Raw genomic sequence first — 23167 nt, 5'->3', positions numbered from 1 at the left:
ATGGTTTCTGTTTTTCTCCCATTTTGATTTTGTGGTCTCGTATCTTCCGGGTTCTAAGAATGTTAAGGCTGATGCCCTCTCTAGGAGTTTTTTTCCTGATTCCCCTGGGGTTCTTGAGCCGGTCGGCATTCTGAAGGAACGGGTGATTCTCTCTGCCATCTCCCCTGATTTACGACGGGTTCTTCAGGAATTTCAGGCTAATAAACCTGACCGCTGTCCAGTGGGGAAACTGTTTGTTCCTGATAGATGGACTAGTAAAGTGATTTCTGAGGTTCATTGTTCTGTGTTGGCTGGCCATCCTGGGATTTTTGGTACCAGAGATTTGGTTGGTAGGTCCTTTTGGTGGCCTTCTTTGTCATGGGATGTGCGTTCTTTTGTGCAGTCCTGTGGGATTTGTGCGCGGGCTAAGCCTTGCTGTTCCCACGCTAGTGGGTTGCTTCTGCCTTTGCCGGTCCCTGAGAGACCTTGGACGCATATTTCTATGGATTTTATGTCAGATCTTCCGGTTTCCCAGAGGATGTCGGTTATCTGGCTGGTTTGTGACCGGTTTTCTAAGATGGTTCATTTGGTACCTTTGCCTAAATTGCCTTCCTCTTCTGATTTGGTTCTGTTGTTTTTTCAGCATGTGGTTCGTTTGCATGGAATTCCGGAGAATATTGTGTCCGATAGAGGTTCCCAGTTTGTCTCTAGGTTTTGGCGGGCCTTTTGTGCTAGGCAGGGCATTGATTTGTCTTTTTCTTCCGCATTTCATCCTCAGACAAATGGCCAAACCGAACGAACTAATCAGACCTTGGAAACTTATTGGAGATGCTTTGTGTCTGCTGATCAGGATGATTGGGTGGCTTTCTTGCCATTGGCCGAGTTTGCCCTTAATAATCTGTCTAGTTCTGCTACCTTGGTTTCGCCTTTTTTTTGTAATTTTGGTTTTCATCCTCGTTTTTCTTCAGGGCAGGTTGAGCCTTCTGATTGTCCTGGTGTGGATTCTGTGGTTGACAGGCTGCAGAAAATTTGGGCTCATGTGGTGGACAATTTGGTGTTGTCTCAGGAGGAGGCTCAGCGTTTTGCTAACCGTCATCGGTGTGTTGGTTCCCGGCTTCAGGTTGGGGATTTTGTCTGGTTGTCTTCCCGTCATGTTCCTATGAAGGTTTCGTCCCCTAAGTTCAAGCCTCGGTTTATTGGTCCTTATAGGATTTCTGAGATTATCAATCCAGTGTCTTTTTGTTTGGCCCTTCCAGCCTCTTTTTCCATCCATAATGTTTTCCATAGATCTTTGTTGCGGAAGTATGTGGTGCCCGTTGTTCCCTCTGTTGATCCTCCAGCCCCGATGTTGATTGATGGGGAGTTGGAGTATGTGGTTAAGAAGATTTTGGATTCTCGTTTTTCGAGGCGGAAGCTTCAGTATCTGGTCAAATGGAAGGGTTATGGCCCGGAGGATAATTCTTGGGTTGTTGCCTCCGATGTTCATGCTGACGATTTGGTTTGTGCCTTTCATTTGGCTCGTCCTGATCGGCCTGGGGGCTCTGGTGAGGGTTCGGTGACCCCTCCTCAAGGGGGGGGTACTGTTGTGAATTCTGCTCTTGGGCTCCCTCCGGTGGTTATGAGTGGTAGTGCTGCTGTCTTTGGATCGCAGCATTTATCAGGTGTGTCCACTTTTTGCAATTTGGACTGGGCTATTTAGTCTTGCTTTATCCTTTAGTCAGTGCCAGTTGTCCATTGTTTTTGGAGGATTCACATCCATACCTGGTCTCTCCTGTTTGCTGTTCTTTTCTACAAAGATAAGTTCTGGCTTTGTTTTTGCTGTCCACAGGCTGTGGACCTTATAGTTCAGTGCATTTTCATGTTTTGTCTTGTCCAGCTTTGTCTGTGAAGGATTTTTGCAGCCAAGCTGTGTCTCTGGAGATGCAGATTTACCCTCCATGTCTTTAGTCAGATGTGGAGATTTGTATTTTCTGTGGTGGATATTTTCTAGTGTTTTAATACTGACCGCATAGTACTCTGTCCTATTCTTTCTTTTTAGCTAGAATGGCCTCCTTTGCTAAATCCTGATTTCAGTCTGCATATGTCATTTCCCTCTCCTCTCACAGTCTATATTCGTGGGGGGCTGTCTATCCTTTGGGGATTTCCTCTGAGGCAAGATAGTTTTCCCGTTTCTATCTTTAGGGGAAGTTAGATCTTAGGCTGTGTCGAGGTGTCTAGGGAGTGTTAGATACATCCCACAGCTATTTCTAGTTGCGGTGCTGAGTTCAGGGTCTGCGGTCAGTACAGGTACCACCTTCTCCAGAGTACGTCTCATGCTGCTCCTAGGCCACCAGATCATAACAGTCTACCCCACATCTATCCATCTATTTCATCATTGCACATCTTTATCATCTTAAAATCTGTAATTTCTAATCTGATTTCTATTCCGGTATGTGTCACACGGTTTCCTATCTCATCCCACTCAGATGTGCTCATCTGCGCAGGGCTACACACAAGTCACCATCTAGAGATATGTTCTTAATAACTATTTTCTACTCCTGGTGCTAATGCACCAAGCTGGAAGACAGCCACGAGCCACAAATCATGGGCCCATGCGCCACATGTGGCTCCCGAGCTACTGGTTGGGGACCCCTGTCTTAATGAATAGTGACTGCAACATCTAAGCATTCAGGGGTTCTTTGTGTTGCTAATGGCTTGGTTGGTAAGGCAATAATACACAGCAACATTCAGTGTAAATTAAAAGCAATTGCATGTTAAATTCCTCTAATCGGATGAAAAAGGACAAAACATGTGTAACAACAGTTTAATGAAATTAAGAAAAAAAGATATACAAAAATTGTAAACAGGAAAAAAAAGCCCCATCTGTAACCAGGGCAATTGGGAAGAGCGAAGGCAAAGCGCCAGAATGTCAAGCGCCATTTCTTATTCAGCTGTAGCCTGGCATTTTTTAGGCTTTGAAGGACCCAATAACCAAGGACCTTCCCAGCTTGATGATATCAGCTCGCAGCTGTCTGCTTTACCTTCGCTGGTTTCATAAACTAGGGGAGACCTCACATCTTTTTTTTATTTATTAGGTTAAACAAGCCTAAAAAGCGTAGCAATATATTCCACTTCAAAGGCACTAAAGGGTGCAAGTTTATAATATGTAGTGGGCTTGTGAAATTATATACTGTATCTGTAGAATATCTATTTATATCTTTGCACGATCTTTAACGCCTAAAAATCTATAATTTCTAAGCTGATGTCACAGGTTTACCGTGACAGGGAGGAGCCAGAAGACCGCAGCATCTGATTTCTCCTACTCTTGCACTGATTAGAAGCATTTCACCTTCATATTCAATGGAGTAAGTTTCTTTTTAGCAGTGAAGGGGTTAATCTGCTCAGTTCAGAGATCCTGAACTCAGCAGTTCACTGTTAGTCACTCCCATCTCCTAAATTATCTAGGCGCTGGCTGGCACTCATTGTAAGAGTAGCTTTTACTGCATGGCTGTAGGTTGTTGGTTGGTGGTTATTATTGGAAAAGGCGTTTGTAGGTTTATCTGTGACTGTTGCAAGGTTTTGAGTGTGTGATAATTCCCTTTCTTCTCCTACTTTAATTTAACTCCATCCTCCTCTCCCCAGTGCATTCCTTTGTTGTCTGTGTGAGTATAATTGTATGTTTGGTAATTTTTCATTATCCCTCTTATGTATTACCTTGCTAGTCTGGTTGGTGTATTACGGTACACTACTACTCCCCTCTTCCCTGGGTGAGGGAAGGGTACAGACTAAGGGCAGATTCAGGAACTAAGGCAAGGTACATGGCCCCAGCATCTTCACCATCAGAAGTAATCCGGGGAACAGGCAAGCTAGGGCACCCCTAGCTTTAGGGACATTAAAGGAGCCACTGGTCCTGGGATTCCGACAAGACTCCTTACATCTGCTTTCTCTTCTTCTATGTGTCACACAGACGGCACACAGATGTCACACAGTCGGGCAACAGAAAATCACACGGATAGTAAAAATGGATGTGTGAAGGGAGCCTTAGATGGTGCTTTTGGGGCTGTTGGTATTTATTAGCAAGACTGAGCCTGTTAGTACTTAATAGGAGATGCTGTGACAATGTTAGGGCTAGCGGAACGCACCAAATACTAAGACAGATAGAGTATGGTACGTTCGCAGCCCGGGGTCCACCGTGCAGAGATGGAACCTGCTGCCAAGTAATGACGGACTATATAACGGTACTCATAAGTATACACACGTGGATTAAACTTCACCCAGCGTGAAGGAAGCGATCCTGTTGCGTCACAGGATCGCGGTACCGCACATAGAGCGCGAGCAAGTAGTCAGCGAACTCAACCCCAACTAGGATTAAAGTCCGATTAGACCCTTGCTGACACAACACCGCAACTGGGTGTGTAAGCAAGCTAATAACAATATTAGGGCACAAGAGTGCATGCGGTGCCGCACTGACGAACGCCACTAACCACCCAGGCTTGGGTAAAGAAAGCACAGAGGAAGTGCACGGCGCCGTACTGGCGGTCACAGCAACTGGACGCTGTAATGTGTGATTCGTGCTGTAGGATAAGTCGGGCGCTAGATAGCAACCATACACCTTCCGCGAACAGACATTCAATAGGGAAGGGGTATCCAAGGATGACTTGCACTCACAACAAACACACGTATGCAAATGTACACTAGCGCATGGCCGTGCGGTCATGCGCAGTTTATATAGTTGCAGCACAGGAAGTGGCCACAGAAACTTTGCCCTTCCAAGACCTGCCAAGAGGACCAATGGAATGTGCTGCAGGGCCTGAGCACATGACCCTCGATCTCCAACGGGAGATCTTGCCCTAGGCATGCTCAGTGTGTGCAGACAAGGACTTAGTCCCAGAGAAGTCTGCTCGCTGCTGACCAGCACTGGCTTTAATGGCAGAAGCTGAAGAAGCAGCAGTAACTCTCTGTACAGAGTGAGACTGAGCAAGACGCTGGGACCGACGTCCCTGCTGAGCAGACTCCACTGCGGCTGGATAAGAATGGGAGACCGCAGCGGAGATGGCTCGAGATTCCCCCTGTGCAGAAGCGGGAACTCGAGACCTAACATTACCCCCCCTCCTAGGGCCCCCTCCTCCTTGGGCCTCGCTACGCTCGAAGGCAGCAATGAGCTGTGGGGCCCGAATGTTTTCAGCAGGCTCCCATGACCTGTCCTCTGGGCCATAACCCTTCCAATCCACCAGATAGAACTTTTTGCCGTGTACCACCTTGCACCCCAAAATAGCGTTCACCTCGTAATCGTCCGTAGACGAACCCGATGTCCCAGCAGATGACTCGGAAAACCGGGACATGTATACGGGTTTCAAGAGGGACACATGAAAGGTGTCGGTGATACCCAAGCGTGGAGGAAGAGCCAAACGGTAGACCAAAGGATTAACCTGTTCGAGAACCTTTAAGGGTCACAAGTAGCGAGGAGCAAACTTAGTGGACTCAACTTGCAGCCTGATGTTACGGGCGGAGAGCCACACCAAGTCGCCAGGAGCAAAGGTCGGAGCGGGGCGCCGATGAACATCGGCGGAGGACCTCATTCTCTCCTTGGAGGCCCGAATGGCATCCTGCGTGCGGTCCCAAATGTCCCGTGCCTCCACAGCCCAGTCTGCCACCCTGGAGTCAGCAGAAGACACAGGCATGGGCACAGGAACACGCGGATGCTGGCCGTAATTTAGGAGGAATGGAGTCTGACCGGTGGAGTCGGCTACGGCATTGTTAAGTGCAAACTCTGCCCACGGTAGCAAGGATGCCCAGTCATCCTGCCTGGCAGAAACAAAATGTCGTAAATATGTGACCAAGGTCTGGTTGGCCCTCTCTACCAACCCATTCGTCTCGGGATGATATGCCGAAGAGAGATTCAACTCAATACTGAGTAGACGACAAAGCTCTCTCCAGAATCGAGACGCAAACTGGGGACCCCGGTCACTAACAATTTTGTCTGGCATACCGTGTAGGCGAAAGATATGCTTGACGAACAAGACAGCCAACGCCCGTGCTGAAGGTAGCCGTGGAAGAGGCACCAAGTGCACCATTTTGGAAAAATGGTCGGTGATCACCCAGATAATGGTGCAGTTACGAGACTTGGGTAAGCCCACCACAAAGTCCATCCCAACCATCTCCCAGGGCCTGTCTGCCACCGGCAGAGGATAAAGCAAACCAGCTGGCCGTTGCCGAGGAGTCTTGTTCTTGGCGCAAGAGACACACGCCCGAACATACTCTGCGACATCACGAGCCATATGCGGCCACCAGTATGTCCTCGCCAGTAACTCAGATGTCCTTTTGGTACCAAAATGTCCACCCACCCTGGACGAGTGTGCCCAAGAGAGAACCTCCGGTCACAAACTGGATGATACAAAAGTCTTGCCCGGAGGCACAGACTCTAGCGAAACTGGGGCCACAGTTCTCAAGCTCTCGGTGGGGACAATAAGCCGAGGCTCCTCCTCCTCCTCCGCAGATGACACAACGGAGCGAGAGAGAGCGTCGGCCCGAATGTTCTTCTCCCCAGAAAGAAAATGGAGGGTGAAATGAAACCGGGAGAAGAATAAGGACCATCTGGCCTGGCGAGAATTCAACCGCTGGGCTGTCTGCAGGTACACCAAATTTTTATGGTCTGTGAAGACTTGGAAGGGAAAACGTGCTCCCTCCAAGAGATGTCTCCACTCCGAGAAAGCCAACTTCATGGCTAGCAACTCCCTGTCCCCGATGGAATAATTCCTCTCTGCTGGTGAGAAGGTCTTGGAGAAAAAGAAGCAAGGATGCTTCCGACCTTGAGCATCCTTTTGGAAGAGGACTGCTCCAGCACCAACAGAAGAGGCATCCACCTCCATGATAAATGGCTTATCAACATCGGGGCGATGTAGGATGGGAGCGATAGCGAAGTGTGACTTTATAGAGTTAAAGGCCTTGGAGACCTCCTCAGACCACAATTTGGGATTCGCCCCCTTCTTGGTGAGGGCAACCAAGGGAGCTACCAAAGTTGAGAAGTGCGGAATGAACTGGCGATAATAATTAATGAACCCCATAAAGCGCTGCACCGCTTTAAGAGAATGGGGTTCCTGCCAGTCCATCACAGCCTGTAGTTTGGCAGGATCCATAGCCAATCCCTGGGCAGAGGTGATGTAGCCTAGGAAAGGTAAGGACTCCTGCTCAAACATACACTTCTCCAACTTGGCATAGAGGGAGTTTGCCCATAGGAGGTCGAAGACTTTGCAAACATCTCTCCGGTGGGAGTCAATATCTGGAGAGTAGATGAGAATATCATCCAGATAGACTACGACCGAGGTGGAAAGCATATCCCGGAAGATATCGTTCACAAAGTCTTGGAAAACGGCTGGGGCATTACAGAGCCCAAAGGGCATCACCAGATATTCATAGTGCCCATCCCTGGTGTTAAAAGCCGTCTTCCATTCGTCCCCCTCACGGATGCGAATCAGGTTGTAAGCACCCCGCAGATCTAGTTTAGTAAATACCCTTGCTCCCCGAAGCCTATCGAAGAGCTCAGATATCAAGGGCAAAGGATACTTATTTTTAACGGTGATGGCATTAAGACCCCTGTAGTCTATGCATGGACGCAATTCCCCATTCTTCTTCTGCACGAAGAAGAACCCTGCCCCAGCAGGTGACACTGACTTCCTAATGAATCCTCTTGCCAGATTTTCCTGGATGTACTGTGACATGGCCTCCGTGTCCGGGAGAGATAGCGGATAGACTCGACCCCGAGGAGGCTCAGCACCAGGCAAGAGATCAATAGGACAGTCATAGGGGCGATGGGGCGGAAGGATCTCCACCGCCTTTTTGGAGAACACGTCTGCATAAGACCAATACTGCTTGGGGAGAGAGGAAAGATATGCGGGTACCTCTGTAGTAGCAACCTGAACGCACTCCCTCTGACACCTACCCCCACAAGATTCGCCCCATCCCAGGATTCTGCCAGGGGACCACTCGATATGAGGAGAGTGGTACCGTAGCCAAGGTATTCCCAACAGGACTTCATCAATTCCCTCAGGAATGACGAGCAGAGATATAATCTCCTGATGAGATGGCGACATGGACAGAGTAAAAGGGATGGTCTGGTGTGTTATCTGTGAGGGCAGTGTCGACCCATTCACCACTCGTACCGTTACTGGTTGAGCTAGCATAACCAGGGGTATTGCGTGACGTTGGGCGAAGGCAGAAGACATAAAATTGCCCTCCGCCCCAGAATCCACGCAGAGCTCTACCGAGTGGGAGAATGAGCCTATAGTAATTGTCCCCTTAAAGGACAATTTAGAGGCAAACATCGCCGTGTCTAGTGTACCTCCACCTACTACCACTAGACGCTGACGTTTCCTCGACCGCTGAGAACATCTGGTGGCTAGATGTCCTGACTGCTGGCAAACATGATAGACCTTGAGTGCACAAGCGGTCCGGGACTTAGATCCCGCTTGTGACACTTCCCTGGCCTCATGTGACTCAGGAACCAGGACCGGAGATTCCAGAGGTTTGGCGAAGGTAGGAGCCAGCCGAAACCTCTGCCTACACTGGGCTCGCTCTAACCTCCGCTCGTTAAAACGGAGGTCAATTCGAGTGGAGACAGTTATTAACTCCTCCAGTGTGGCAGGAATCTCCCTAGTGGCCAGAGCGTCCTTAACGTGGCCAGCCAGGCCCCTCCAAAATATGGGGATAAGAGCTTTATCCGACCAATCCAGCTCAGAAGCTAAAGTGCGGAATTGGACGGCAAAATGACTGACCAAGGACTCATCCTGAGTTAATGCCAGCAGTTGGAGCGCAGTATCATGGGTGACTTGAGGTGCTAAAAAGACCTGTTTCAGAGTGCTCAGAAACAGCGGAGCACTCTGCACCACATGATCGCCACGCTCCCACAGCGGCGTAGCCCATTCCAACGCCCTGTCCGACAAGAGAGACACTCTAAATCCCACCTTAGCCCGCTCTGTGGGAAAACGTGCAGCCAGGAGCTCGAGGTGAATAGAGCACTGACTCACAAATCCCCTACAAAATTTGCTATCACCAGAAAAATTTTCTGGCAGCGGGAGGCGAGAAAATGTCGGAGCAGGGGTGGCAATGGACAGGGTTGCTGCAGCCACGCTAGCAGCCTGTACAGCAACTGCGGTAACATCCACAGCTGAGGTTGCGCTCTCAAGAGCCGCCAACCTACCCTCCAGCTGCTGGATATACCGCAAGGATTGCTGTTTGTCCGTCATTACTAGCCAGACCCTGGCGCTAGTGTAATGTTAGGGCTAGCGGAACGCACCAAATACTAAGACAGATAGAGTATGGTACGTTCGCAGCCCGGGGTCCACCGTGCAGAGATGGAACCTGCTGCCAAGTAATGATGGACTATATGGCGGTACTCTTAAGTATACACACGTGGGTTAAACTTCACCCAGCGTGAAGGAAGCGATCCTGTTGCGTCACAGGATCGCGGTACCGCACATAGAGCGCGAGCAAGTAGTCAGCGAACTCAACCCCAACTAGGATTGAAGTCCGATTAGACCCTTGCTGGCACAACACCGCAACTGGGTGTGTAAGGAAGCTAATAACAATATTAGGGCACAAGAGTGCATGCTGTGCCGCACTGACGAACGCCACTAACCACCCAGGCTTGGGTAAGGAAAGCACAGAGGAAGTGCACGGCGCCATACTGGCGGTCACAGCAACTGGACGCTGTAATGTGTGATTCGTGCTGTAGGATAAGTCGGGCGCTAGATAGCAACCATACACCTTCCGCGAACAGACATTCAATAGGGAATGGGTATCCAAGGACGACTTGCACTCACAACAAACACACGTATGCAAATGTACACTAGCGCATGGCCGTGCGGTCATGCGCAGTTTATATAGTTGCAGCACAGGAAGTGGCCACAGAAACTTTGCCCTTCCAAGACCTACCAAGAGGACCAATGGAATGTGCTGCAGGGCCTGAGCACATGACCCTTGATCTCCAACGGGAGATCTTGCCCTGGGCATGCTCAGTGTGTGCAGACAAGGACTTAGTCCCAGAGAAGTCTGCTCGCTGCTGACCAGCACTGGCTTTAATGGCAGAAGCTGAAGAAGCAACAGTAACTCTCTGTACAGAGTGAGACTGAGCAAGACGCTGGGACCGACGTCCCTGCTGAGTAGACGCCACTGCGACTGGATAAGAATGGGAGACCGCAGCGGAGATGGCTCGAGATTCCCCCTGTGCAGAAGCGGGAACTCGAGACCTAACAGACTATTGCTGCTTTTGTGGAGGGGCTGTTTGGCACTACTTATGAGAGGCAACTTGGATGTGACTATTTATGATAGACAATGGGGTGGTCACTGTTATGGAGATTCTGCTTTTATTAACATTCATATGTCTCTTTACCATTTGTCATGGAAAAATAGCAATCTGCTACAATGACAAATCCACTGTAAGCATGTACACAATAAAATATTGGCATTCTTGTTTTGTTGCTTTCTTTGCACTAGATTGATTTGAGCGGTTACATAAAAGGGTCAGGTAGTGAAGTGATTAACAAGTAGCAATAAAAAAAGATCTCCACATGAACATTGATATCTGTTGTACATTATTTCATCTGTTAAAAATTTACCATTGATGAGTTGTTCTTCAGACATTTCATTTTCATGGTTTACAGTGGATGAATTTGGGCTGGTTACTGGCAAATCTGTCAAGTGAAATAAAATATACAGCATCTAAGTGGCAGAAAGTGGCTGGCTGGCATACGACAAACTAACAGGACTGCAGTAGATCCACTTTGTGAGAATTTGAATCTCACTTTTTTGGGGGGAGACTGAACCAAAACTCATGCCCAGTGTATAAAATAAAGCAATCTAAGTGGCAGAAAGTGGCTGGAAGATATATGAAAAAAGACAAGGACTGTAGTACAATTTCAATCTCCCTACAATGATCTCAGGAAAAGTATGGCAGCAACAAAAAGGACTACTGCACACAAAAGTGTGGACAAATAAACAAGGTAACTGTGCAGAAAGAAGCAACGGGATTTTTGCTTTTAAAAAAGCAGTTCGTTTGCACAGCAGCGTGCAAACAGCAATGCAGCTATCAGGGAGCCCTATAAGGCAGCCTAATAAGCTACAGAGCTGATGCACAAAAATATAGCCTCCACTGTCCCTGAAAAAAATGGTGGTGTTGGACAGTGGAAATCGCTACAGCACAAGCAGTTTGGGGGTTAATCTTCCCTCCCTAACTATATCCCTTCTTCTGATTAAGCTGCAGCAACCTCTCCCTATGCTACGATCAGTAGAAGTAAGATGGCGGTCGGCGTGCACGCCCCTTTATAGCCCCTGTGATGCTGCAGAAAGCAAGCCAATCACTGTCATGCCCTTCTCTAAGATGGTGGGGACCGAGACCTATGTTATCACGCTGCCCATACTCTGCGTCCTCCTTCATTGGCTGAAAAATGGCGCCCTCATTGCCGATCCCAGACTAGGATCGGGTCGAGTTTCATGAAACCCGACTTTGCCGAAAGTCGGCGATTTTTGAATTTGTTCGATCCGTTTCGCTCAACCCTAGTTGTCATTATGGTGTCTTCTTTCCTCACTGGTGTTAAAGATAAACAAGAGAAACAAAAATATTGTGTTACAAGGTTAATAAAACACTAAAAATAACATTAAAACTTAGAACTTTCATTAACTCTAGCAGTTGAATATAAGAAGTAGGTAGCACCATCTCAGCTATGAACATTCTAGAAGAGATTACCACTTTTAGGGATTGCTCAATCAGCATATTAAAAATTGCTCCCATGTTCATCCCGAAAAGATGGAGAAGTAGAATCAGTATGATTTACCTTTTGCCATGTGCGTGTGCTTTTTTTCTCGCCTACCATCTGTGTGACATCTGTATGACATGTGTATGCAATCCGTATGCAATGTTATTTTAACATAATCATCATACTATAATGCTCTATGTAACTTAAAGCTAGTTTACAAAAGTAATAAAGCAATATTATATGAAGATATAGATATTAGATATATGATAGTTATAAAGATATCCCCTTATTTTATGACACCAGCAAAAATAACTCAGACAGCTGTGAGCTGATATTATCAGGCTGGGAAGTTCCTTGGTTATTGGGTCCTTCATAGACTAAAAATTGCAGCCTGTAGTTTCTCCAGAAGTGACGCATCTCATTAAATGCACCAATTCGGGTGCTTTGCCTTCACTCTTCTCAATTACCTGGTGCAGTGGCATCAGGGTAATTGGCATTGAGATTGATGTCAGCTTTGATTGGTCAAAAATCACATCTGGCATCAAGCCCTGGTGTTAGTAATGGAGAGGTGTCTATCAGACACCCTGATTATTAACATAGTAAGAAAAAATAAACAGAGTCCACCAGCTTTAAAAAAAAAACAACAAGCAGGTCTGACGTAGTCCACCAAACCCAACATAGTCCACAAATTTATACTTGAAAAATATAAAAAGAGAGAAGCAAAAACAAGACACCATCCCTCATTCCCCAATTTATTAGAAAATAAAGGTCCGATGCAACATAATCCAGCGTTTCCTAGGATGTTCCCCGATTCCATCGTTAAATGCCTATGAAGCCTTGTTCTGAGTCATAGGCTTTTAGTAGCAGCCACTCTTGGCTCCTGCTGCGCTCCACAAAGCCCAGCGATTCTAAACAGCACTGAGTTCAGTAACGCTCAGAGTAGTCAAATCTCACAGAGTGCAGAAATATTGAGCGACTCGTGGCATGCTGCGTTTTTTTCCTCAGCAAGAATGCACATGAGGAAAAACTCGCAGATCAGCACTGACTTATTGAATAACAATGGTCACATTGCACTCATCCAATTTATACACTAATGTGAGCAAACTTTAAATATTATGATAATGTTATAGTTACGGCTTTTTTTCTGTTACAATTTTACATATTTTTGTGGGGGTTTTTATTTTGTTAAAATGTTGTTACACATTTGTTGTCCTTTTTTTCATCCTATTAGAGGAATTTAACATGCAGTTGTTTTTATATTACACTGAATACTGCAGCGTATTATTGCTTTACCAAGCAAGCCATTAGAAACACGAAGAACCCAAGGTCTGAGGGCTCTTTCACACGTCCTGAAATTTCCAGTACTGGAAAAAACACAGTAAATGGCATCCCCCCATTTTTGACAACCAACCAAGCTAAAGCAGACAGCTGGAGCTGGGATTCTCAGGCTGGTAAGGGCCGTGGATATTGCCCCTCTCAAGCCTAAAAATAGCAGCTCGCAGCCACCCCAGAAAAGGCACATCTATTAGGTGCACCAATTCTGGCTCTTTGCCTGGCTATTTCCACTTGCCCTGTGGTGGTGGCAAATGGGGTTCATATTTGTGGGGTTGATGTCACCTTTGTACTGTCCGGTGACATCAAGCCCACGGGTTAGTAATGGAGAGGCGCCTATAAGATGCCTATTCATTCCTAATCCTATAGTTATATTTTAAATAAAAACATATCCAGAATAAATTCCTTTATTTGAAATAAAAGCAAAACACACTTTGACTTTTTATGTAAAAATAACAAACACAGTTCTATTCACCTAACGCCCATCCCATTGAAGCAATGGTCTCCTGTAATAAAACAAAAATAAAAAACAACTATATCCCTCACCTATCTAACGTTCTGTCCCACGCCGTAATCCATGTCTGCAATAAATAGTTTTCAACCTCGGTAGTGCCAAGATGCAAGCGTCCAGGCTGAAAACCACAGGAGAATGCAAGTGCAGCATCAGTGACCAGCAATGACGTCATAGAGGTTACCGCAGATCACTGAGGCTGCATTCCCAATCGGCAGTTCAGCTCAGTGAGTTTACCGCAGTTCAGCTCAGAAGAATAAGAAATTCTTACAGACACCACTAAAACTGCCCATGCGAGAGATGCCCTAATGTGTCTACCAGGTACACATGAATTGGTCAATTTATGCGCTAAACACTCTCATTTTTTCATATTTCTAGTGCAGTAATGCAGTTCAATTTTCATGTTTCATGTTTGCATGTTTTAGCGCCGCAGTGTGCTGCCTTATTTATTTGACTGTATATGAGTTGGTGACTCTAGGTTCAGCACCAGTTCACACTTAGTCTATGTTTGGATGTGACGGTCAGTTTTTTTAAATTTCCACCGTGATGATGACTTTCCATTTCCTACTCCTCCCTTTTTACCTTCTCATTCCCATTCTCAGCCCATCCACGTAGGAGATATGGTATGAAGGTTTTATGGCTACAAGCCTCTGTTAAACTAGCCACCATCTCTTGTTCCTCCTCTTCCTCTTCTTCAGCATCCACCTCCTCATTGATACCCAATGAATGCTGAGCAGATGAGATGAGGCTGGGCTGGCTACAACCTCTCTGTGTTATGACTTACTCCATCCCCACCAGGTCCGCATGCAAAGCATCCTGTTTAATTGTGAACTGTGACTGTTTAGTTAGGCACAGAAATGGGATAGTTGCACTGACAATGGCGTCATCCCCACTCACCATCTTTGTGGAGTTCTCAAAGTCTTGTAGAACCACATAAATGTCAGACATCCATGCCCACTTTTCAGTTATGTGCGGACCAGAATATCGGCGGGTGTGTTGGAGCTGGTACTCAACCATTGGCCTCTTCTGCTCAAAAAGCCTTTCCATCATGTGCAGTGTGGAGTGCCAGCATGTGACCACTCTAGCCATTAGGTAGTCCTTAACATCACCATGTATACACCGTGTTCCAAATTATTATTGTTGTGGGTTCCTACTGTTTAGGCACTTCAGGGGCTCTCCAAACTTGACATGGCATCCACTAATTATGCCAGCACATTTTACATTCAAAAAGTGCATGGGGTATCGGAATGCTAAGGAGAAATTGCACAATATAATATATGGTCCATTTTCTCCTGTTCCCCTTGCAAAAGTTAAAAAAATATGTATAAAGAAGCCTGTCACGCTGATTCTTATGCTAGGTTGCCCCTTGGTTTAGGAAAACCGTATGTTTAAATGGTAATTGACATCGTTATACAGTTATACAAATAAATTACCATTTAAATATACAGTTTTCCTAAACCTAATTTAGTTTTTGGTTTGTTTTCACTTGTGAACTATTCCAGTATCCATCTGCACCTAGACCAAGGGGCAATTTGGCATAGGAATCAGCATGAGAGACTTCTTTATCTATGCTTTTAATTGTTTCTACCTTCACAGTTTTTCACACAGACCTGTGCATCTGCCTTGCAGCTTTTTCCTTTGGTTCATTCTTAGGCATGTCTACTAGTCTCTGGGGCACTAGTGTATTTAAAGGGAACCTGTAACCCCCTGGTGCTTTTAACTAAAAGAGCCACCTTGTGCAGCACTATTGCTGCATTCTGTCAAGGTGGGTCTTTTATTTGGGGTCTCCTCCACCTCTGAAATAATCGCTTTTATAATTTGCCCGCTATACCTGTAGTGTGCCCGGGGGGTACGTCTTTTTCCCCCCCCCGACACAAACGCCTCCCAGACATGACTCATTTCCTCTGTGCTCAAGGCGCCGCCTCCTCTGCGTACATTTACCGTCCCCGGCGCCTGCGCTGTAAGTTCCCATCATGTGATGTGAGTCGAAGGGCAGCGCAAACTGCACATGCTGGGAAACAAAATATACAGTTCAGGCGCCGGGGACGTAACTGAATGCTGAGGAGGCGGCGCCCGGCAAAAAGAGCAAACGACTGATGGCTGGAAGGCGTTTGTGTCCGGGGGCAAAAGACATGTCCCCAGGCAGACTACAGGTATGGCGGGCAAATTATAAAAACGATTATTTCAGCGGTGGAAGGGACCCCAAATAAAAGAGTCACCTTGATAGAATGCAGCATTAGTGCTGTACAAGGTGGGTCTTTTAGTTAAAACTGCAAGGGGGGGGGGGGTGACAGGTTCCCTTTAACAATCTTTTATTATTCCGAAAGTTAAAAAAATTAGGTCTAAAGGAAAATTTTTGTGAAAGAAAAGTAAATGTTTATTTTTTTATTCCACATTCCAAAAATTCCTGTGAAGAACCTGTAGGGTTAATAAACTTCTTGAATGTGGTTTTGAGTACCTTGAGGGGTGCAGTTTTTAGAATGGTGAAAATTGGGGGTATTTTATGTCGGATAGGCCCCTCAAAGTCACTTCAAATGTAAGGTGTTCCATAGAAAAAGGTTGTGCAAATTTTCTTGTAAAAATGAGAAATTGCTGGTCAACTTTTAACCCTTTTAACTTCCTAACCAAAAAAAAATTGTTTCCAAAATTGTGCTGATGTAAAGTGGACATATGGGAAATGTTATTTATTAATTATTTTAGCAATATGATGCTGACTTAAGGGCATAAAAATTACGTTTGATAATTGCAAAATTTTAAATTTTTTTGCCAAATTTCTATTTTTATTCACAAATAAACGCATATCAAGGAAATTTTACCACTATCATAAAGTACAATATGTCACAAAAAACAGTCTCAGGCTGCCGTCACACTAGCAGTATTTGGTCAATATTTTTCATCAGTATTTGTAAGCCAAAACCAGGAGTGGAACAATTAGAGGAAAAGTATAATAGAAACACATGCACCACTTCTGCATTTATCACCCACTCCTGGTTTTGACTGAGAAATACTGATGTAAAATACTGACCAAATACTGCTAGTGTGACGGCAACCTCATAATCAGTGGAATACTTTGAAGCGTTCCACAGTTATGACCTAATAAAGTGACAGTGTCAGAATTGTAAAATTGGTCTGGTCAGGAAGATGAAAACAGGCTTCGGGGTTAAATATATGCACAGTAATTTGCACACACTGCACTAATTGTATTTGTCACTGACATCTATATATCTATCTTTTCTATATATATTTACTGTATGTAATCTATATCTTCTATCCTGTCAGCTCCTGCTGTGATTTTACAGTACACAGCAGATGAATTGCCAGCTTTTCTTCTATCTATTGTGAGGCAGTGACCGGTGTCACATGTAGGGGTCACTGTGTGTTCCCCGCAGGATGCGCACGGATGCATATTGAAGCCATGGCAGTGCATTGTAGTCACAGGTGTAGCTGTGATTGCAATGCAGAATAAAAGTAAGTGTTAGACTTGGGCAAACTATTTGTCCAAGGTGGATTTAAGAAAACCTGCTTGGCTTTTATTTTTTAAACGGACTACAGGATGGTAGTGGAGCTGCCCATTTCCTTCCTGGCCAGGTTTTCCATGTGGCCCATGGCCACAGGTTCTAGTTAAAATCCTGCAGTAAAGGGTTTGGGTGTGTCAGGTTCAGTGTCAGTGTCAGTCTGGTGTTGGCAGGTGTACAGAGCAGAAGTCTCTGCAGAGCTCCACCTGTGTGAGGCAACACAGGCAATTTGAGCCCAACAGCCAAAGCAGCTGAAAGACCTTGCACTCACAGCGTACACGGCGGTGCAGTCGCCCACGATATCTGGTCTTAGAGAAGTACTGGTGCCTATTGGCTGCAATCTGGAGGATATGGTTCCCGGCTGTGATCCAGATGATATCATGTACTGTGTAGTTCTGTGAGTTAAACATTAAAGAGATGTTTTGTTTGAACTTTGCTGGGTCACTGCCTCATAGGGTGCTACCACTGCACTGCACTATCTATGTAATATACATACATTTATGTATATCTGTGTTACCGACATCTATATATCTATGCATTCTATGTTTATATACAGTATCTATTCTATCTATTCTATTCTAACTTGTCACGCTGTGATTATACTGTATCTATCTATCTATCTATCTATCTATCTACTTCTCACAATATTAGAATATCATTAAAAAGTTATTTTATTTCAGTTCTTCAATACAAAAAGTGAAACTCATATATTATATATAGTCATTACAAACAGATTGATCTATTTCAAGTGTTTATTTCTGTTAATTGTTGACGATTATGGCTTACAGCCAATGAAAACCCAGAAGTCATTATCTCAGTAAATTAGATAATTTACTGATATAATTAGATAATTAGCTGTTTCAGGCTCGGATTTCAGTTTCAGGTACTGCCAGAGCGATTTCAGTTTAGACAACATGGGTAAGGCTGTGTGCACACGTTGCGGTTTTTTCGCGGGTTTTCCTGATAAAAACGCTATAAAACTGCAAAAAAAATGCATACAATAAGCATCCCATCATTTGAAATGAATTCCGCATGTTTTGTGCACATGATGCGGTTTATCCACAAAAAAACCCATCGCGGTAAAAACCGCAGCATGTTCATTAATTTTGCATTTTTTTGTGGATTTCCCACTACAAAATGCATTGGGAAATGTCCGGAAAAAACCGCGGCAAAACCGTGGCAAAACCGCATGCAGATTTCTTGCGGATTTCTTGCAGAAAATGTCCGGTTTTTCTCAGGAATTTTCTGCGAGAAATCCTGAACGTGTTCACATAGCCTTACTGGAACAGGTTCTATTTTAGACAAGTGGTTTCAGAGTACAGAAACAAACAAGATGGTTCAGGGTTCACAATCAGACATGACGGTTCAGGATTCTGGATCAGGTTCAGGCAGGATGATTATAGCAATAGGCAATATGTTCAGGTACAGACTAGGTGGGTTTAGGATTCAGGTTTAGGTTCATGCAGAATTGATTCATCTTTAGGTTCAGGTTCAGATTGGGACAGGTTCAGGAATAGTTTTAGGAACCTGACAACAACCTAGCGGGAACAAACTATATCTAAAAACTAAACCAGGCATTGTTCAAGCATCTCCCTACAGGGGATGATGTACTAAGTACTTTAACATTGGTGAGCATTGGTAGCATTGGTGAGCCTTACTCATAACTCCACAAAAATTTTGCTCCAAAATGTCAGCACATAATCTTAATGTTCAAACTAGGGTTGAGCGAAACGGGTCGTTCATTTTCAAAAGTCGCCGACTTTTGGCAAAGTCGGGTTTCATGAAACCCGATCCGACCCCTGTGCGGGGTCGGCCATGCGGTACGCGACTTTCGCGCCAAAGTCGCATTTCAATGACGCGAAAAGCGCCATTTCTCAGCCAATGAAGGTAAACGCAGAGTGTGGGCAGCGTGATGACATAGGTCCTGGTCCCCACCATCTTAGAGAAGGGTATTGCAGTGATTGGCTTGCTGTCTGCGGCGTCACAGGGGCTATAAAGGGGCGTTCCCGCCGACCGCCATCTTACTGCTGCTGATCTGAGCTCAGGGAGAGGTTGCTGCCGCTTCGTTAGAAGCAGGGATAGCGTTAGGCAGGGTCCATTAACCACCAAACTGCTTGTGCTGTAGCGATTTCCACTGCCCAACACCACCTTCGGTGTGCAGGGACAGTGGAAGCTACATTTTTTTTTTTCTCAGCGCTGTAGCTCATTGGGCTGCCCTAGAAGGCTCCCTGATAGCTGCATTGCTGTGTGTACGCCGCTGTGCAAACTGTTATGTTTGCTAATGACAGGTGTTATGAAGGCAATCCAGAAACACAGTGTGCTTAGCGATCAGAGCGCACACAGTGATCTGACAAATACCCAAAAATACAAGAACGAGCTCTGAGACGTGGAAACTCTGTAGACTGCACACCTGATCCTATCCTAAACACAACTAAAAGCGGCTGTGGATTGCGCCTAACAACTACCTAGGCAACTCGGCACAGCCTAAGAAACTAGCTAGCCTGAAGATAGAAAAATAGGCCTGACTTGCCCCAGAGAAATTCCCCAAAGGAAAAGGCAGCCCCCCACATATAATGACTGTGAGTAAGATGAAAAGACAAAACGTAGGGATGAAATAGATTCAGCAAAGTGGGGCCCGATATTCTAGGACAGAGCGAGGACAGTAAAGTGAACTTTGCAGTCTACAAAAAACCCTAAAGCAAAACCACACAAAGGGGGCAAAAAAAAACCCACCGTGCCGAACTAACGGCACGGCGGTACACCCTTTGCGTCTCAGAGCTTCCAGCAAAACAAAAGACAAGCTGGACAGAAAAAAAGCAACAAAAAAGCAAAAAGCACTTAGCTATACAGAGCAGCAGGTCACAGGAACAATCAGGAAAAGCTCAGATCCAACACTGAAACATTGACAAGGAGCAAGGATAGCAGCATCAGGCGGAGTTAAGTAATGAAGCAGTTAACGAGCTCACCAGAACACCTGAGGGAGGAAGCTCAGAAGCTGCAGTACCACTTGTGACCACAGGAGTGAATTCAGCCACAGAATTCACAACAGTACCCCCCCTTGAGGAGGGGTCACCGAACCCTCACCAGAGCCCCCAGGCTGACCAGGATGAGCCGCATGAAAGGCACGAACAAGATCGGAAGCATGAACATCAGAGGCAAAAACCCAGGAATTATCTTCCTGAGCATAACCCTTCCATTTAACCAGATACTGGAGTTTCCGTCTAGAAACACGAGAATCCAAAATCTTCTCCACAATATACTCCAATTCCCCCTCCACCAAAACCGGGGCAGGAGGCTCAACAGATGGAACCATAGGTGCCACGTATCTCCGCAACAACGACCTATGGAATACATTATGTATGGAAAAGGAGTCTGGGAGGGTCAAACGAAAAGACACAGGATTGAGAACCTCAGAAATCCTATACGGACCAATAAAACGAGGTTTAAATTTAGGAGAGGAAACCTTCATAGGAATATGACGAGAAGATAACCAAACCAGATCCCCAACACGAAGTCGGGGACCCACACGGCGTCTGCGATTAGCGAAAAGTTGAGCTTTCTCCTGGGACAAGATCAAATTGTCCACTACCTGAGTCCAGATCTGCTGCAACCTATCCACCACAGAATCCACACCAGGACAGTCCGAAGACTCAACCTGTCCTGAAGAGAAACGAGGATGGAACCCAGAATTGCAAAAAAATGGAGAAACCAAGGTAGCCGAGCTGGCCCGATTATTAAGGGCGAACTCAGCCAACGGCAAAAAGGACACCCAATCATCCTGGTCTGCAGAAACAAAACATCTCAGATATGTTTCCAAGGTCTGATTGGTTCGTTCGGTCTGGCCATTAGTCTGAGGATGGAAAGCCGAGGAAAAGGATAGGTTAATGCCCATCCTACCACAAAAGGCTCGCCAAAACCTTGAAACAAACTGGGAACCTCTGTCAGAAACAATATTCTCAGGAATGCCATGCAACCGAACCACATGCTGAAAGAACAAAGGTACCAAATCAGAGGAGGAAGGCAATTTAGCCAAGGGCACCAGATGGACCATTTTAGAAAAGCGATCACAGACCACCCAAATGACTGACATCTTTTGAGAAACGGGAAGGTCAGAAATGAAATCCATCGAAATATGTGTCCAAGGCCTCTTTGGGACCGGCAAGGGCAAAAGCAACCCACTGGCACGAGAACAGCAGGGCTTAGCCCTAGCACAAATCCCACAGGACTGCACAAAAGTACGTACATCCCGTGACAGAGATGGCCACCAGAAGGATCTAGCCACTAACTCTCTGGTACCAAAGATTCCAGGATGACCAGCCAACACCGAACAATGAAGTTCAGAGATAAGTTTATTAGTCCACCTATCAGGGACGAACAGTTTCTCTGCTGGACAACGATCAGGTTTATTCGCCTGAAATTTTTGCAGCACCCGCCGCAAATCAGGGGAGATGGCAGACACAATGACTCCTTCCTTGAGGATACCCGCTGGCTCAGATAAACCCGGAGAGTCGGGCACAAAACTCCTAGACAGAGCATCCGCATTCACATTTTTAGAGCCTGGAAGGTACGAAATCACAAAGTCGAAGCGGGCAAAAAATAACGACCAACGGGTCTGTCTAGGATTCAAGCGCTTGGCAGACTCGAGATGAGTCAAGTTCTTATGATCAGTCAATACCACCACGCGATGCTTAGCTCCTTCAAGCCAATGACGCCACTCCTCGAATGCCCACTTCATGGCCAGCAACTCTCGATTGCCCACATCATAATTACGCTCAGCGGGCGAAAACTTCCTGGAAAAGAAAGCACATGGTTTCATCACTGAGCAATCAGAACCTCTCTGTGACAAAACCGCCCCTGCTCCAATCTCAGAAGCATCAACCTCGACCTGGAACGGAAGAGAAACATCTGGCTGACACAACACAGGGGCAGAACAAAAACGACGCTTCAACTCCTGAAAAGCTTCCACAGCAGCAGAAGACCAATTAACCAAATCAGCACCCTTCTTGGTCAAATCGGTCAATGGTTTGGCAATGCTAGAAAAATTACAGATGAAGCGACGATAAAAATTAGCAAAGCCCAGGAACTTTTGCAGACTTTTCAGAGATGTCGGCTGAATCCAATCCTGGATGGCTTGGACCTTAACTGGATCCATCTCGATAGTAGAAGGGGTAAAGATGAACCCCAAAAATGAAACTTTCTGCACACCGAAGAGACACTTTGATCCCTTCACAAACAAAGAGTTAGCACGCAGGACCTGAAAAACCATTCTGACCTGCTTCACATGAGACTCACAATCATCTGAGAAGATCAAAATGTCATCCAAGTAAACAATCAGGAATTTATCCAGATACTCACGGACGATGTCATGCATAAAAGACTGAAACACAGATGGAGCATTGGCAAGTCCGAACGGCATCACTAGATACTCAAAATGACCCTCGGGCGTATTGAATGCAGTTTTCCATTCATCTCCTTGCCTGATTCTCACCAGATTGTACGCACCACGAAGATCTATCTTAGTGAACCAACTAGCCCCCTTAATCCGAGCAAACAAGTCAGATAACAATGGCAAGGGATACTGAAATTTAACAGTGATCTTATTAAGAAGGCGGTAATCAATACACGGTCTCAGCGAACCATCCTTCTTGGCTACAAAGAAGAACCCTGCTCCCAGTGGTGATGACGATGGGCGAATATGTCCCTTCTCCAGGGATTCCTTCACATAACTGCGCATAGCGGCGTGTTCGGGCACGGATAAATTAAATAATCGACCTTTAGGGAATTTACTACCAGGAATCAAATTGATAGCACAATCACAATCCCTATGCGGAGGTAGAGCATCGGACTTGGGCTCTTCAAATACATCCTGATAATCAGACAAGAACTCTGGGACCTCAGAAGGGGTGGATGACGAAATCGACAAAAATGGAACATCACCATGTACCCCCTGACAACCTCAGCTGGATACCGACATGGAATTCCAATCCAATACTGGATTATGGGTTTGTAGCCATGGCAACCCCAACACGACCACATCATGCAGATTATGCAACACCAGAAAGCGAATAACTTCCTGATGTGCAGGAGCCATGCACATGGTC

At 45.8% G+C, this 23167-nt stretch overlaps 1 protein-coding gene across 8 annotated transcripts in view; it reads right to left on the bottom strand.

Annotated features, from left to right (window-relative positions):
• Positions 1–23167, bottom strand: part of LOC138656775 (uncharacterized) — a 304597-nt gene that overhangs the window by 121443 nt on the left and 159987 nt on the right. For 6 of the 8 annotated variants that reach the window (XR_011316968.1, XM_069744011.1, XM_069744012.1 and 3 more), the window contains one exon: positions 10572–10646. The exons of the other annotated variants lie outside the window; for them this stretch is intronic. Coding sequence is in view for 5 of the 6 variants with exons in the window: in XM_069744011.1 (XP_069600112.1) it covers positions 10572–10646 (75 nt within the window). In the remaining variant the exon portion in view is untranslated. The remainder of the gene's footprint in view (positions 1–10571; positions 10647–23167) is intronic. 8 annotated transcript variants of the gene reach the window in all.

Source organism: Ranitomeya imitator, chromosome 1 (genome assembly GCF_032444005.1).
Source record: "Ranitomeya imitator isolate aRanImi1 chromosome 1, aRanImi1.pri, whole genome shotgun sequence".
NCBI classification, from domain to species: Eukaryota; Metazoa; Chordata; class Amphibia; order Anura; family Dendrobatidae; genus Ranitomeya; species Ranitomeya imitator.
This window is presented reverse-complemented; position numbering and strand designations above follow the sequence as displayed.